The sequence below is a fragment of the Littorina saxatilis genome, linkage group LG8 (genome assembly GCF_037325665.1).
Source record: "Littorina saxatilis isolate snail1 linkage group LG8, US_GU_Lsax_2.0, whole genome shotgun sequence".
Lineage (NCBI taxonomy): Eukaryota > Metazoa > Mollusca > Gastropoda > Littorinimorpha > Littorinidae > Littorina > Littorina saxatilis.
This window is the reverse complement of record NC_090252.1, coordinates 1,251,876-1,268,498: the sequence shown is the minus strand read 5'-3', so window position 1 is coordinate 1,268,498 and position 16,623 is coordinate 1,251,876. Positions and strand designations below refer to the sequence as shown.

Genomic DNA, 16,623 nt, shown 5'->3' with positions numbered 1-16,623 from the left:
TCATCATACATGTACTGTGTCCTGGCTCTCTTCCACACAACATCATACATGTACTGTGTCCTAGCTCTCTTCCACACATCATCATACATGTACTGTGTCCTGGCTCTCTTCCACACAACATCATACATGTACTTTGTCCTAGCTCTCTTCTACACAACATCATACATGTACTTTGTCCTAGCTCTCTTCTACACAACATCATACATGTACTTTGTCCTAGCTCTCTTCCACCCAACATCATACATGTACTTTGTCCTAGCTCTCTTCCACACAACATCATACATGTACTTTGTCCTGGCTCTCTTCCACACAACATCATACATGTACTGTGTCCTGGCTCTCTTCCAAACAACATCATGCATGTACTTTGTCCTGGCTCTTTTCCACACAACATCATGCATGTACTTTGTCCTGGCTCTCTTCCACACAACATCATACATGTACTGTGTCCTAGCTCTCTTCCAAACAACATCATACATGTACTTTGTCCTAGCTCTCTTCCACACAACATCATTCATGTACTTTCTCCTAGCTCTCTTCCACACAACATCATACATGTACTTTGTCCTAGCTCTCTTCCACACAACATCATACATGTACTTTGTCCTAGCTCTCTTCCACACAACATCATACATGTACTTTGTCCTAGCTCTCTTCCACACAACATCATACATGTACTTTGTCCTGGCTCTCTTCCACACAACATCATACATGTACTTTGTCCTAGCTCTCTTCCACACAACATCATACATGTACTTTGTCCTAGCTCTCTTCTAAACAACATCATACATGTACTTTGTCCTAGCTCTCTTCCACACAACATCATACATGTACTTTGTCCTAGCTCTCTTCCACACAACATCATACATGTACTTTGTCCTAGCTCTCTTCCACACAACATCATACATGTACTTTGTTCTAGCTCTCTTCCACACAACATCATACATGTACTTTGTCCTAGCTCTCTTCCACACAACATCATACGTGTACTTTGTCCTAGCTCTCTTCCACACAACATCATACATGTACTTTGTCCTAGCTCTCTTCCAAACAACATCATACATGTACTTTGTCCTAGCTCTCTTCCACACAACATCATACATGTACTTTGTCCTAGCTCTCTTCCACACAACATCATACATGTACTTTGTCCTAGCTCTTTTCCACACAACATCATACATGTACTTTGTCCTGGCTCTCTTCCACACAACATCATACATGTACTTTCTCCTAGCTCTCTTCTAAACAACATCATACATGTACTTTGTCCTAGCTCTCTTCCACACAACATCATACATGTACTTTGTCCTAGCTCTCTTCCACACAACATCATTTATGTACTTTGTCCTAGCTCTCTTCCATACAACATCATACATGTATTTTGTCCTAGCTCTCTTCCACACAACATCATACATGTACTTTGTCATAGCTCTCTTCCACACAACATCATACATGTACTGTGTCCTGGCTCTCTTCCACACAACATCATACATGTACTGTGTCCTAGCTCTCTTCCACACATCATCATACATGTACTTTGTCCTGGCTCTCTTCCACACAACATCATACATGTACTTTGTCCTAGCTCTCTTCCACACAACATTATACATGTACTTTGTCCTAGCTCTCTTCCACACAACATCATACATGTACTTTGTCCTAGCTTTCTTCCACACATCATCATACATGTACTTTGTCCTGGCTCTCTTCCACACAACATCATACATGTACTTTGTCCTAGCTCTCTTCGAAACAACATCATACATGTACTTTGTCCTAGCTCTCTTCTACACAACATCATACATGTACTTTGTCCTAGCTCTCTTCCACCCAACATCATACATGTACTTTGTCCTAGCTCTCTTCCACACAACATCATACATGTACTTTGTCCTGGCTCTCTTCCACACAACATCATACATGTACTGTGTCCTGGCTCTCTTCCAAACAACATCATGCATGTACTTTGTCCTAACTCTCTTCCACACAACATCATGCATGTACTTTGTCCTGGCTCTCTTCCACACAACATCATACATGTACTTTGTCCTAGCTCTCTTCCACACAACATCATACATGTACTTTCTCCTAGCTCTCTTCCAAACATCATACATGTACTTTGTCCTAGCTCTCTTCCACACAACATCATACATGTACTTTCTCCTAGCTCTCTTCCACACAACATCATACATGTACTTTGTCCTAGCTCTCTTCCACACAACCTCATACATGTACTTTGTCCTAGCTCTCTTCTAAACAGCATCATACATGTACTTTGTCCCAGCTCTCTTCCACACAACATCATACATGTACTTTGTCCTGGCTCTCTTCCACACAACATCATACATGTACTGTGTCCTAGCTCTCTTCTAAACAACATCATACATGTACTTTGTCCTAGCTCTCTTCCACACAACATCATACATGTACTTTGTCCTAGCTCTCTTCCACACAACATCATACATGTACTGTGTCCCTAGCTCTCTTCCACACAACATCATTCATGTACTTTCGCTAGCTCTCTTCCACACAACATCATACATGTACTTTGTCCTAGCTCTCTTCCACACAACATCATACATGTACTTTGTCCTAGCTCTCTTCCACACAACATCATACATTTACTTTGTCCTAGCTCTCTTCCACACAACATCATACATGTACTTTGTCCTGGCTCTCTTCCACACAACATCATACATGTACTTTGTCCTAGCTCTCTTCCACACAACATCATACATGTACTTTGTCCCAGCTCTCTTCTAAACAACATCATACATGTACTTTGTCCTAGCTCTCTTCCACACAACATCATACATGTACTTTGTCCTAGCTCTCTTCCAAACAACATCATACATGTACTTTGTCCTGGCTCTCTTCCACACAACATCATACATGTACTTTGTCCTAGCTCTCTTCCACACAACATCATACATGTACTTTGTCCTAGCTCTGTTCCACACAACATCATACATGTACTTTGTTCTAGCTCTCTTCCACACAACATCATACATGTACTTTGTCCTAGCTCTCTTCCACACAACATCATACATGTACTTTGTTCTAGCTCTCTTCCACACAACATCATACATGTACTTTGTCCTAGCTCTCTTCCACACAACATCATACATGTACTTTGTCCTAGCTCTCTTCCACACAACATCATACATGTACTTTGTCCTAGCTCTCTTCCAAACAACATCATACATGTACTTTGTCCTAGCTCTCTTCCACACAACATCATTTATGTACTTTGTCCTAGCTCTCTTCCATACAACATCATACATGTATTTTGTCCTAGCTCTCTTCCACACAACATCATACATGTACTTTGTCCTAGCTCTCTTCCACACAACATCATACATGTACTTTGTCCTAGCTCTCTTCCACACAACATCATACATGTACTTTGTCCTAGCTCTCTTCCGCACAACATCATTTATGTACTTTGTCCTAGCTCTCTTCCACACAACATCATACATGTACTTTGTCCTCGCTCTCTTCCACACAACATCATACATGTACTTTGTCCTGGCTCTCTTCCACACAACATCATACATGTACTGTGTCCTAGCTCTCTTCCACACAACATCATACATGTACTGTGTCCTAGCTCTCTTCCACACAACATCATACATGTACTTTGTCCTGGCTCTCTTCCACACAACATCATACATGTACTGTGTCCTAGCTCTCTTCCACACAACATCATACATGTACTTTGTCCTAGCTCTCTTCCACACAACATCATACATGTACTGTGTCCTAGCTCTCTTCCACACAACATCATACATGTACTTTGTCCTAGCTCTCTTCCACACAACATCATACATGTACTTTGTCCTGGCTCTCTTCCACACAACATCATACATGTACTGTGTCCTAGCTCTTTTCCACACAACATCATACATGTACTGTGTCCTAGCTCTCTTCCACACAACATCATACATGTACTGTGTCCTAGCTCTCTTCCACACAACATCATACATGTACTTTGTCCTGGCTCTCTTCCACACAACATCATACATGTACTGTGTCCTAGCTCTCTTCCACACAACATCATACATGTACTTTGTCCTGGCTCTCTTCCACACAACATCATACATGTACTGTGTCCTAGCTCTCTTCCACACAACATCATACATGTACTTTGTCCTGGCTCTCTTCCACACAACATCATACATGCACTTTGTCCTACCTCTTTCTTCCACACAACATCATACATGTACTTTGTCCTAGCTCTCTTCCACACAACATCATACATGTACTTTCTCCTAGCTCTCTTCCACACATCATACATGTACTTTGTCCTAGCTCTCTTCCACACAACATCATACATGTACTGTGTCCTAGCTCTCTTCCAAACAACATCATACATGTACTTTGTCCTAGCTCTCTTCCACACAACATCATACATGTACTTTGTCCTAGCTCTTTTCCACACAACATCATACATGTACTTTGTCCTGGCTCTCTTCCACACAACATCATGCATGTACTTTGTCCTAGCTCTCTTCCAAACAACATCATACATGTACTGTGTCCTAGCTCTCTTCCACACAACATCATACATGTACTTTCTCCTAGCTCTCTTCTAAACAACATCATACATGTACTTTGTCCTAGCTCTCTTCCACACAACATCATACATGTACTTTGTCCTAGCTCTCTTCCACACAACATCATACATGTACTTTGTCCTAGCTCTCTTCCACACAACATCATGCATGTACTTTGTCCTAGCTCTCTTCCACACAACATCATACATGTACTTTGTCCTAGCTCTCTTCCACACAACATCATACATGTACTGTGTCCTGGCTCTCTTCCACACAACATCATACATGTACTGTGTCCTAGCTCTCTTCCACACATCATCATACATGTACTGTGTCCTGGCTCTCTTCCACACAACATCATACATGTACTTTGTCCTAGCTCTCTTCCACACAACATCATACATGTACTTTGTCCTGGCTCTCTTCTACACAACATCATACATGTACTTTGTCCTAGCTCTCTTCCACCCAACATCATACATGTACTTTGTCCTAGCTCTCTTCCACACAACATCATACATGTACTTTGTCCTGGCTCTCTTCCACACAACATCATACATGTACTGTGTCCTGGCTCTCTTCCAAACAACATCATGCATGTACTTTGTCCTGGCTCTCTTCCACACAACATCATGCATGTACTTTGTCCTGGCTCTCTTCCACACAACATCATACATGTACTGTGTCCTAGCTCTCTTCCAAACAACATCATACATGTACTTTGTCCTAGCTCTCTTCCACACAACATCATTCATGTACTTTCTCCTAGCTCTCTTCCACACAACATCATACATGTACTTTGTCCTAGCTCTCTTCCACACAACATCATACATGTACTTTGTCCTAGCTCTCTTCCACACAACATCATACATTTACTTTGTCCTAGCTCTCTTCCACACAACATCATACATGTACTGTGTCCTGGCTCTCTTCCACACAACATCATACATGTACTTTGTCCTAGCTCTCTTCCACACAACATCATACATGTACTTTGTCCTAGCTCTCTTCTAAACAACATCATACATGTACTTTGTCCTAGCTCTCTTCCACACAACATCATACATGTACTTTGTCCTAGCTCTCTTCCACACAACATCATACATGTACTGTGTCCTAGCTCTCTTCCACACAACATCATACATGTACTTTGTCCTAGCTCTCTTCCACACAACATCATACATGTACTTTGTCCTAGCTCTCTTCCACACAACATCATACATGTACTGTGTCCTAGCTCTCTTCCACACAACATCATACATGTACTGTGTCCTAGCTCTCTTCCACACAACTTCATACATGTACTGTGTCCTAACTCTCTTCCACACAACATCATACATGTACTTTGTCCTGGCTCTCTTCCACACAACATCATACATGTACTGTGTCCTAGCTCTCTTCCACACAACATCATACATGTACTTTGTCCTGGCTCTCTTCCACACAACATCATACATGTACTGTGTCCTAGCTCTCTTCCACACAACATCATACATGTACTTTGTCCTGGCTCTCTTCCACACAACATCATACATGTACTGTGTCCTAGCTCTCTTCCACACAACATCATACATGTACTGTGTCCTAGCTCTCTTCCACACAACATCATACATGTACTGTGTCCTAGCTCTCTTCCACACAACATCATACATGTACTTTGTCCTGGCTCTCTTCCACACAACATCATACATGTACTTTGTCCTAGCTCTCTTCCACACAACATCATACATGTATTTTGTCCTAGCTCTCTTCCACACAACATCATACATGTAATTTGTCCTAGCTCTCTTCCAAACAACATCATACATGTACTTTGTCCTAGCTCTATTCCAAACAACATCATACATGTACTGTGTCCTAGCTCTCTTCCAAACAACATCATGCATGTACTTTGTCCTAGCTCTCTTCCACACAACATCATACATGTACTTTGTCCTAGCTCTCTTCCACACAACATCATACATGTACTGTGTCCTAGCTCTCTTCCACACAACATCATACATGTACTTTGTCCTTGCTCTCTTCCAAACAACATCAAACATGTACTGTGTCCTAGCTCTCTTCCACACAACATCATACATGTACTTTGTCCTAGCTCTCTTCCACACAACATCATGTATTTACTTTCTCCAACTCTCTTACAATCATGTCCGGCTCGCTCCACATCACAGGGCATCGTCACTTTACTTATTTGTAGCGTCACTGAATCAAAGCCAGTAGCAATACAAAGTTTGAGAGAAAAATCTCTAAAAACCGGAATTTATGAAAATGTGGATTATAATCTGTGCAATTTGGCGCATTCTTGGAGTATGTCAAACGTTACACGCCCAGAAAACTTACAGTCATGGAATGAATGTTGAAATGAAACAAATGCGAAGGGATGTTAAGTTTTGTGTAAACCTGTGAAACTTAATCATTCTTCAATGTTACTCTTTATACAAACTACTCATTATGTTACTGATTTTGCACACAGACAGTTTTCTTGTTGACCATGTAGTGTAAGGGAAGAAACTGTGCTTGTCTTTTGCCATTGTCATGTCGTGATTATTTCCCTTGGATTATTCCGGGACAAGTCTGGAACGTTTGCAAATTATCTATCGGTGTAACTAAATGTTATAAATCTAATGGTTTGACTTTTGTGCAAATTCAAAAAAAGTTGCCAAATTCGGGGATGGACTCAACAGTACGAGGTTTGACGTTGAGCGGTAGCCACACTAACCCGATGTAAGCCCTCCAGATTGTTACCTTTGGGGTCATTCCAATGACATTGTTTTCCTTCATCAACATAAGACAATCAGTGACTTAGATACGGCAATTACAGGCAGGCTAAGGGCATTTCCCATGGATAAATGCGTTCATGTCATGGATGAATTTTGCACGACATTGCGCAAGTGTAACTTTACAACGAAGGGGTTAATTGTGTCCAGTCATTTGAGTTTGGAAAATATCTACATAGTAGTTGTGCATGCACTTCAGTTCCTCCACGACCGTTCAACAAAGTGTCGAGTCTGTGGGTAAAATGGTACGATATTTACCTTTCCTCCAAAATGTGTACCAAATTACACCTCCCAAATTGTCAACGGCACAACGGTTTTCCTGCTTGGGGATTGTCTTGAACCTAGCTGTGACTGCTTTCTTCATGACACCGATGATCTAAGGGATAAGGGGGGGGCGGGGGTGTATACTCAGACATTCAGATAATCCGACATGTTAGGGTCTGTCAGGTTTAAATCAGGTAAGTATTGCTGCCGCTCAATGTCAAACCTCGTTCTGTTGATTCGATCGCCACATTTGGTGACCTTTTTTGAAATTGCACAAAAGTCAGACCATTTAATCGATTGTCAAAGGGTCATACGTAGGCTGATATTTATGTCCTCCAAATATAAAGTAATTCGGTCAACAGATTTTGAAGGTAGTCGCATTTTTGAGGGTTGCATGTTTTGGGGGTCACCCTGTATTTCGACCCAGCGGCTTTTTAAGTGCACAGACAAATACGAAATACAAAAGAATTATCTCAGAAAATGATCAGCCGCTTGCAAGTGAAGCCACAAGCGATGAAGGCTAATTTATTATAATCAATCGCTTCTGTCCCACCACTCAGCTACCTTGATTTGAGTATAGCAGACGTCATCATCTAAAAACAGAACACCGCAGTGGAGTGAGATTCCATTTTTTATTTGTTAATATCTATGAGGCTACATCTTTTGAGCCCGTGGAAGGATGTTTCTGAAACTTGGCACACATGTAGTAGCACAATCCCTTGTTAAGTATGTAAAGCTGCATTCATGTCACATTTGTTGATGAAACATCACGAGCGTTTACACAATTTAAACGCAAAGCTGATACAACGTCCATTCTTAGGTTCTGTTTGCCGAAGTACTGGAACGAATACGGACGAGGGTCTTTGTTAATTATCGTTCAGTAAAAATTGGAGAGGTAGTCATCTTGGTTGGAATTTGTGTCACGAATATATTTTTCTATACGACTGCACTGTTACAGCTCTATAGTAACAGCCCTCCCAAAACAGCATTACTGCCGGATGTAGCACACTTCACGTGAATCTTGAGTTTATGATGCGTGTGTGTGTGATGTTCCCTTTTTCATGTTCATCGTGTGTGTGTGTGAAATGTTCCCCTTTTCATGTTCATCGTGTGTGTGTGTGAAATGTTCCCCTTTTCATGTTCATCGTGTGTGGCATTTGTTAAAATCATCTGTTTTGGTATTTGTTATATTCATATTTTATTTTTATTTGTAACAGTCATCATTTGTAACAGTCATCATTTGTAACAATCATGTTGGTTGTGCGGCATGTGAGTGTTGTATGGATTAATGTCAGCAAAGATGTGTTCGTTTGAAGCGAATGTCTTGCATTGCATGCTATCGACTGAGTCAGTAAATGTCAGATTGAGTCAGTAAATGTCAGATTGAGTCAGTAAATGTCAGATTGAGTCAGTAAATGTTCTCATGTGTAGCTATATTTTGCAGTGCGTGTTATCCATTTGAGCAAATGTTGTTGTCTTCTCAGTTGTGTGTGTGTGTGTGTGTGTGTGTGTGTGTGTGTGTGTGTGTGTGTGTGTGTGTGTGTGTGTGTGTGTGTGTGTGTGCGCTAGCGTGCGTGTAAGACGTTTGTGCTTGCGTGGCTGTGTGTGTGTGTGTGTGCGTGTGTCTCTCTCTCTCTCTCTCTCTCTCTCTCTCTCTCTCTCTCTCTCTCTCTCTCTCTCTCTCTAACTCTTTTAGAACTTTAAAGTGTGTGCGCGTGCGAGGGATTGACAGAGATAATAACAACAATAACAGAACGCTCTTCACTGTTTGCCAAAGGACAGCAGTAATACAAAAGCACTGTACATTGCAACTCATTAACACAAATCAGGCAACTAAACAGCATCCATCCTAAAGTCTAAAAGCACAGCACTGTACATTGCAACTCATTAACACAAATCAGGCAACTAAACAGCATCCATCCTAAAGTCTAAAAGCACAGCACTGTACATTGCAACTCATTAACACAAATCAGGCAACTAAACAGCATCCATCCTAAAGTCTAAAAGCACAGCACTGTACATTGCAACTCATTAACACAAATCAGGCAACTAAACAGCATCCATCCTAAAGTCTAAAAGCACAGCACTGTACATTGCAACTCATTAACACAAATCAGGCAACTAAACAGCATCCATCCTAAAGTCTAAAAGCACAGCACTGTACATTGCAACTCATTAACACAAATCAGGCAACTAAACAGCATCCATCCTAAAGTCTAAACGCACAGCACTCACATGATATAAGCATAACGAATTACAATTGAATACAGATTTAAACAGGCTTTGGGGTAGACAATAAGCAGCGATCAGACATGCATACTGTACTACCCTTCATACAACAAAATTAGGCAGATGTGTTTGAGTGCAAATCTTTGTGATAAGGCCGTTTATTAAAAAAACAGTTTCTGGGGACACTGACAGTCGGTCAACTGCAGTTGAACAAAAGAAATGCAGTTCTAGCTATCCAACGAAAACATGCAGTTTACATGAAAAACTATTTGTGTCGGCCGATTGTGTCTCATGTTTGGGGGAGTAGCCCCATTACAGTGATTTACATTTGGCACTAACACTTTATACAACAATCTCCGTTCCATTAATGTCATCGTGTCTCAAGCATTTCAGCAAGGTTTACAAGAACGGGTTTTACAATTTATCTGAGCATACAACGCATGGCCTATCAAACAGTCATGAATTTTTTCGAGTTATTACAAATCTTTCTTGTCTTCCAAAATCATATCATAGATCACACAAACGGCCAATAATCTGTTGTACACACGTCCGCTCTGCCTCAGAAGGCTAGCCCGTAGCCGGCTATCGTGGTCTGCCCACAGGCAGGTAAAATACAACGCCTCAACAGCTCCCCCACCCGATCAAGGAAACCGTATAACACGTCAAGCGGGATACACGGGAAACACGACTCGTCTGTCCCCCAGATCACAACAACAACAACAGTTTAACTTGAAAAGAAACTGACCGTTCACCTGTGCCAGGTGAGACCCGTGCGTCTTGCCTCGCAAGCAAAAATACAGCGTACGTTTGCTTCTCGTTAAAAGTTGTAATCTATTTACGAAATCACACAATGCTTTTTGTCACGGCGTGTGCGCACAGCGTCCCCGCCCTCTCTCGGCCGTTCTTCCTCGCGTTCCGCTGTCATCTGGAACAACAGAACCAAGCACGTGGTAAATGGCGTGCACAATTCATCAGTGACATACACATTTTCCTTCATGGGAAGTGCCCTGATCCTGCTTATCATTCCTGTATTGAATTCAATGATTGTCTAATAATGGTGTTTGTTTATTAGTTCCTTCAGATAACCCCAAAGGTGACAGCCTGGAGGCTTACAATCGGTGGTTCTGGCTACCGCTCAATTTCAAATATTGTACTGTTGACTAAGGCGATGCCCGAATTTGGTTTTGTATTCTAAGTGCACAAAAGACCATTATTTTAACATGCAAACTTGCCATTTAGTGGACTAGTCATGCATCAGCTGAATTTAATGCATATCAAATATGAAGGTATTCGGTCAACAGATGTAAAAGTAATTAGGATTTGTGCGTGTTGCAATTTTTCGGGTCATCCTGCACCATTTTGTTCTCTTTGACTTTTGGCACACACATGCACACTCACACAGAGACAAGCACCCACACAAACACACACACACACACACACACAAACACACACACACACCCTGACAACCAATCAATCAATCAATCAATCAATATGAGGCTTATATCGCGCGTATTCCGTGGGTACAGTTCTAAGCGCAGGGATTTTTTATTAAATTTTTATAATTTTTTTATGCAATTTATATCGCGCACATATTCAAGGCGCAGGGATTTATTTATGCCGTGTGAGATGGAATTTATTTTTACACAATACATCACGCATTCACATCGGCCAGCAGATCGCAGCCATTTCGGCGCATATCCTACTTTTCACGGCCTATTATTCCAAGTCACACGGGTATTTTGGTGGACATTTTTATCTATGCCTATACAATTTTGCCAGGAAAGACCCTTTTGTCAATCGTGGGATCTTTAACGTGCACACCCCAATGTAGTGTACACGAAGGGACCTCGGTTTTTCGTCTCATCCGAAAGACTAGCACTTGAACCCACCACCTCGGTCGGTTAGGAAAGGGGGGAGAGATAAAATTGCTAACGCCCTGACCCAGGGTCGAACTCGCAACCTCTCGCTTCCGAGCGCAAGTGCGTTACCACTCGGCCACCCAGCCCACACACAAGCACACACATACACACACAAACAAACACACAGACAAGCACACACACACACACACACAAACACACACACACACAAACACACACACACACACACTCACACACACACACACAAACACACACACTGACACATACATGCCCTGAGCTAAAAACAAACGTGAGAAAGAAACAGCATACGACTCACTTGAGGATAGGTTGCCCCTGACATGACCTGTTGGCCCGGGTAATACGCAGGGTACACGTAGTGACCGCGCATGTCCTGACACACGATATGTTAAACATCACTGGTTTTGCATCACATGAAATATCTCGCCCGCATATTAGTACTTGTATACATGTCTGAAATCACGCTCATGTATTCCCGTTAACCGGCACACACACACACACACACACACACACACACACACACACACACACACACACACACACACACACACACACACACACACACACACACACACACACACACACACACACACACATACATATACACAAACATTGACACACACAAGCGCGCGGCGTGTTCGTGTTTAGTTCTAAGCTAAAATAAACCCCACAAAGAAACACCATACGACTCACTTGCAGATAGGTCGCCCCTGACATGACATGTTCTTCCAGGTAAGGCGCAGGGTACACGTAGTGTCCGTACCCGTCCTGACACACAATAACCATGTTGAACATCACTTGTTTTGCATCACATAATACAGGGTGACCCCTCAAAAATGCCACCCCAAAAATTAATCAATAATTCTACATCTGTGAACAAATTGGTTCCTGTTGGGTATATATTAATTTCACCCTATGCATGGCCTTTCCACAGAGAAGTAATTTTCTAGATTAAAATGGTCTGACTGACTTTATGCCATTTCAAAAAAGGTTCCAAATTTGGGGGTCGACTCAACAGTATAAGGTTTGACATCGAGCGGTAGCCATACTTACCTAATTCAAATATTTCAGTCTTTTGGATCATATGTTATATGAAGTCTTATGTCGCGCGCGTAAGTAGTAGTATTCGCGCACGGACCGGCCCCCATTTTTTTGCGCAGCTGCGCAGCCGCGCAAGGATAGGGTCCATAAGGTTATAGGTTAAGGTGCCTGTGTTTAAGTAGTGATAAAGAGGGATTGCGTATAAACGGTTTATTGCGTTTTATATTTTGTCATGTGATTTCATGTGCCTGTACCTGTTGCTCGGTACTAATGACCACTCCAGCTGGGGTAAGCACCAATAAAAAGCAGTAATTGCCCCCATTTTCTCCGCGCTTCGCGGAGCACTCTCTCTTTAATAGCTATGTAGTTTGGTCCCCTGTCAGGGGAGGTGTCAGGATAAGGTAATAAAAATGGTATCCCTACTCTTTGCGGAGCCCCTTCGCCGATAAAACCACCAGAGGTGGCCAGCAGTTAGAGAAGTTTAATAGGAGGTGGTTTGCCTACCCCGAGGGTTTAATGCTTAGATTAGTGCTAGACAAATGGTGTGGGGTGGGTGTGGAAGTTAGCTCGACTGATGAGAGGGATGGGAGCTGATGTACACATATAACAAAAGTTTTAACAAGTAGACTCAGATTGTTGTTTTTTATGTGGGTGTTATAAACATCGGAGGTACATTTTACACCCGAACAAGAGTTGTTCTACAGTCAGTCATACATAATGTTAGGTTAGAGACTGATCACGTCTGAGTATTTCACCACAGAGACGCAAGACCTTACATGCTAGACCATGTTGGTTGGTCAGCACTAAAAATAGAAATATGACATGGTCACACCAGGATAACGTAAGTGTTTATTTTTTTTATTTTGTTGTTGATAGACTATGTAAGAGGTAGGGTTATATGTGTGGTGGGAATAAAATGTAAGTGCAAACACACACACACACACACACACACACCTCCGATCACACACACACACACACACACACATACACACACACACATACACACACACACACATGCGCGCGCGTTTACACAAGTACTTCCAAACAAGAAGGTAAAAAAGTCAGACGTAAAGAGTAACAAAACAATACATAAAACTGCTCACGGTAGCATTCAAGAGTTATACAGACACATAGTTATTAACTTTTCCAATATGATCATTTTATTATAAAAGTGACAGCAGTCTTTTGAATATTAAAAATAAAAAAAAAATTAACATTTTGCAGACACATACATTAAACCAAAAAAAAATCCAAATCATGATTGTCAATTTAAAGGAACGAGGTGGTCCCCGGATTAGTTGTCAACTTCATAACCACTTCTTGGTGTCACAGGAAGAGGATTTACGGTTGTGACAGGACAGTAAGCTGGACATGTGGAATACAGGGGTCGCTGTAGCTGCTGAGGGTATTCCTCGCTTTGTGTCGAAGCCGTGGCTGTGGTTGATGGTGTTGAACAGTAGTAGTCTGACGGCGGACACTCTGTGTGATTTTTCGGATGTTTTTCCTCCTGCTTCTCCTCTGTGGGTGACAGAGAAGATACCTGTTGGTGGAAGTCTTCTTTGAGTTTTTTCTGCACTCTAAGCAGTTTCTGAAACTTTTTCAAGTCCAGGGTGACTCCTCTTTGGGTGGGGACAACACGCCCACCTTTGGTGCGGGGGGGAACAGCATAGTGGCGAATATGGATTTTTACAGCCCCTCTCCACGTTTTTACTGAGGTAAAAAGGCTTCCACCTAGCGGGTAGAGTGTAGCCGGCTGTGGTGGCTGCTTCATGGTTCCTGAAGGCACGGTCGACTCCGCAAAAAATCCTCTGTAGTGGGTTTTTTTACATCCGGCCTGTCTTATATACACACTCGCGGCTCATGTACATCTTGTTTATTCTGGTTTCAACGGGTCCACACTGGTTTAGCCTAAGGTCACGTGGGATGCTATGCCGTTTTTCACTCTGTTGCATCACTCACAGAGCAGTTGTTCAGTCACATGAGTGATAACCCTTTTTCGAAACGTTGTCGTTTCTGTCCACTTCCACACAACAACCCGCAAACACCACCAGGAGACCCCGTCTGGATGTGTCTTGGGTAAGGCTACATTCCAACGACTAAGAATTTTGTCTCGATTTAGGTGTTCCCAGACGTTATCTGCGACGGCTCTAATGGCGTCAACAGTCCACCGTGTTGGATAGTCTTTTTCTTCTCTCTTTTTTTTCTTCAAGGCGTTTGCAAACAACGCATTTTAACGCACTAACAAACATCAAGAACAAACTGTTTCGCAGGTGATCTTTAACTTTGAGAATACCAGCCTCCAATTCTTCCAACATCTGCTCTAAAGAGGGACTGGACGTCTCCATCATGACTTTTTTGTTTTGTGTACCTCTCTTTTCTTACTAACACTCTTCTAACCCTCTCTCTACTTTGGTGGGTACGAGATGAAAGTGGTGGAGATGACTCCTCCCCTTCTTCTTATATAGACACATACACACACACACACACACACACCCAATAAAATGAATAAAACCGTTTACAGACCTAAAACAAAAGACGACGCACACAACCTCAGTTTCTTCTTAGCTGTTGGACCAAAAACCATACTCTTCGATCATTACCCCAAAGTTTGTTGGGGGAAAACACACGAAGCGTTCGAAATAAACTGGCGCCGCGGCTTTTCATCAAAACATAGTACAATACATACAAGCCACAGGCTGAACTCGTCAAGTCTTGCAAAAGACGTGGGTTGTACACGTGGGCTGAACTGTGTTTCAGCATAAAGTTTTCAATAGCAGGGTGCACGGGTGGTAAACCAAAACTATCGAAATATTCAGCTTGTCCAAGTCCATCAAACCAGACACACACCCAGTGTTCTCCCGGGCCTGTACTGCGATCTGTATTGATGACAAAAGCACTTGGACGTCGCGGGTTCACCTGTCGTGGGAGTCTGTCTCTAGGAAACACACCTCGAAACACACGTCGGGTATGAATGTCTCTCCCCAACACTCGGCTAATGTCTTTGCTGTTCATAGTGCAAAATCAGTCAGGACCTGGCGAGAGCGATCAATCTCGATCATACTGTCCATTTCACCATACACAATCACCATCACAGGCGCTGGAAGAGCTTCGTTGAACTTCAGCTCCAGACGCAGGGCACCGCTTTTCACCAGTTCAAACTGATCTCCATCCAGAAGACTAGGACTCAGGTCAAAACTGTAGATAGCATACCCCAACTCAAAATCACGCAGTTCCATGTAAGATCCTGCATCTCTGTTGGCGAGACCCGTAGACGTCATGAGACTGAAGAATGACCTCACATACTGGTGTTGTTCAAAGTTCGGTGTCAGGGGTTTGCCGGGAATCTGTTTCCCGTCTAGGTACAGGCTGAGAAAGGACAATCCTTGTGTCTTGAAGTGGTAGGGATTGCGTGAGGCTTGTCCGTTGAAAGCAGCGCTGTCCACCAAGCCAATCACCAGGCGGTTGGGTGTCTGACTCAGAAACAAGTTGTCCTGCACAGCACTGTGGTTGCCTGTGGGAATGGAGAAAGTCTTCACCACGACCCTTTTCAAAGGATACTTGGCCGTACCTTTTTCCAGCGCTTTGGCGTGAGCGAGGCTCACAGCGGGGTTTAACTTGACTTTGCGAACAAATAGGGAAGCATGTGTGATGACAGTACGGAAACCCTGAAAGGGGTCAGGGGACATCAGGTGGAAGATGTTTTTGGAGGGAATGAGTCTGATCTTCACGTCCACGCCGTTCATCATGTAGCGTTCCTGGTGCATGATGTCAGCATGAAGTCGCCCCATCATGTCTGCCTCTCTGCTCCGCATGGTTTGCTCACGACGTATCTTCAAACCCCAGTTGGCATCCCCCTCTGTT

General features: G+C 42.6%; 1 protein-coding gene across 2 annotated transcripts in view; it reads right to left on the bottom strand.

The window, feature by feature from the left end:
- Positions 1-9,349: 9,349 nt before the first annotated feature.
- LOC138972503 (caspase-7-like) overlaps positions 9,350-16,623 on the bottom strand; it is a 114,855-nt gene continuing 107,581 nt past the window's right edge. The window contains exons 10-12 of one of the 2 annotated variants that reach the window (XM_070345140.1): positions 12,415-12,489; positions 12,020-12,094; positions 9,350-10,751 (exon numbers count right to left, since the gene is read on the bottom strand). In XM_070345140.1, coding sequence (XP_070201241.1) covers positions 10,662-10,751; positions 12,020-12,094; positions 12,415-12,489 — 240 coding nt within the window. In that variant the 3' untranslated portion in view covers positions 9,350-10,661. The remainder of the gene's footprint in view (positions 10,752-12,019; positions 12,095-12,414; positions 12,490-16,623) is intronic. The other variant, XM_070345141.1, reaches the window with a different exon arrangement.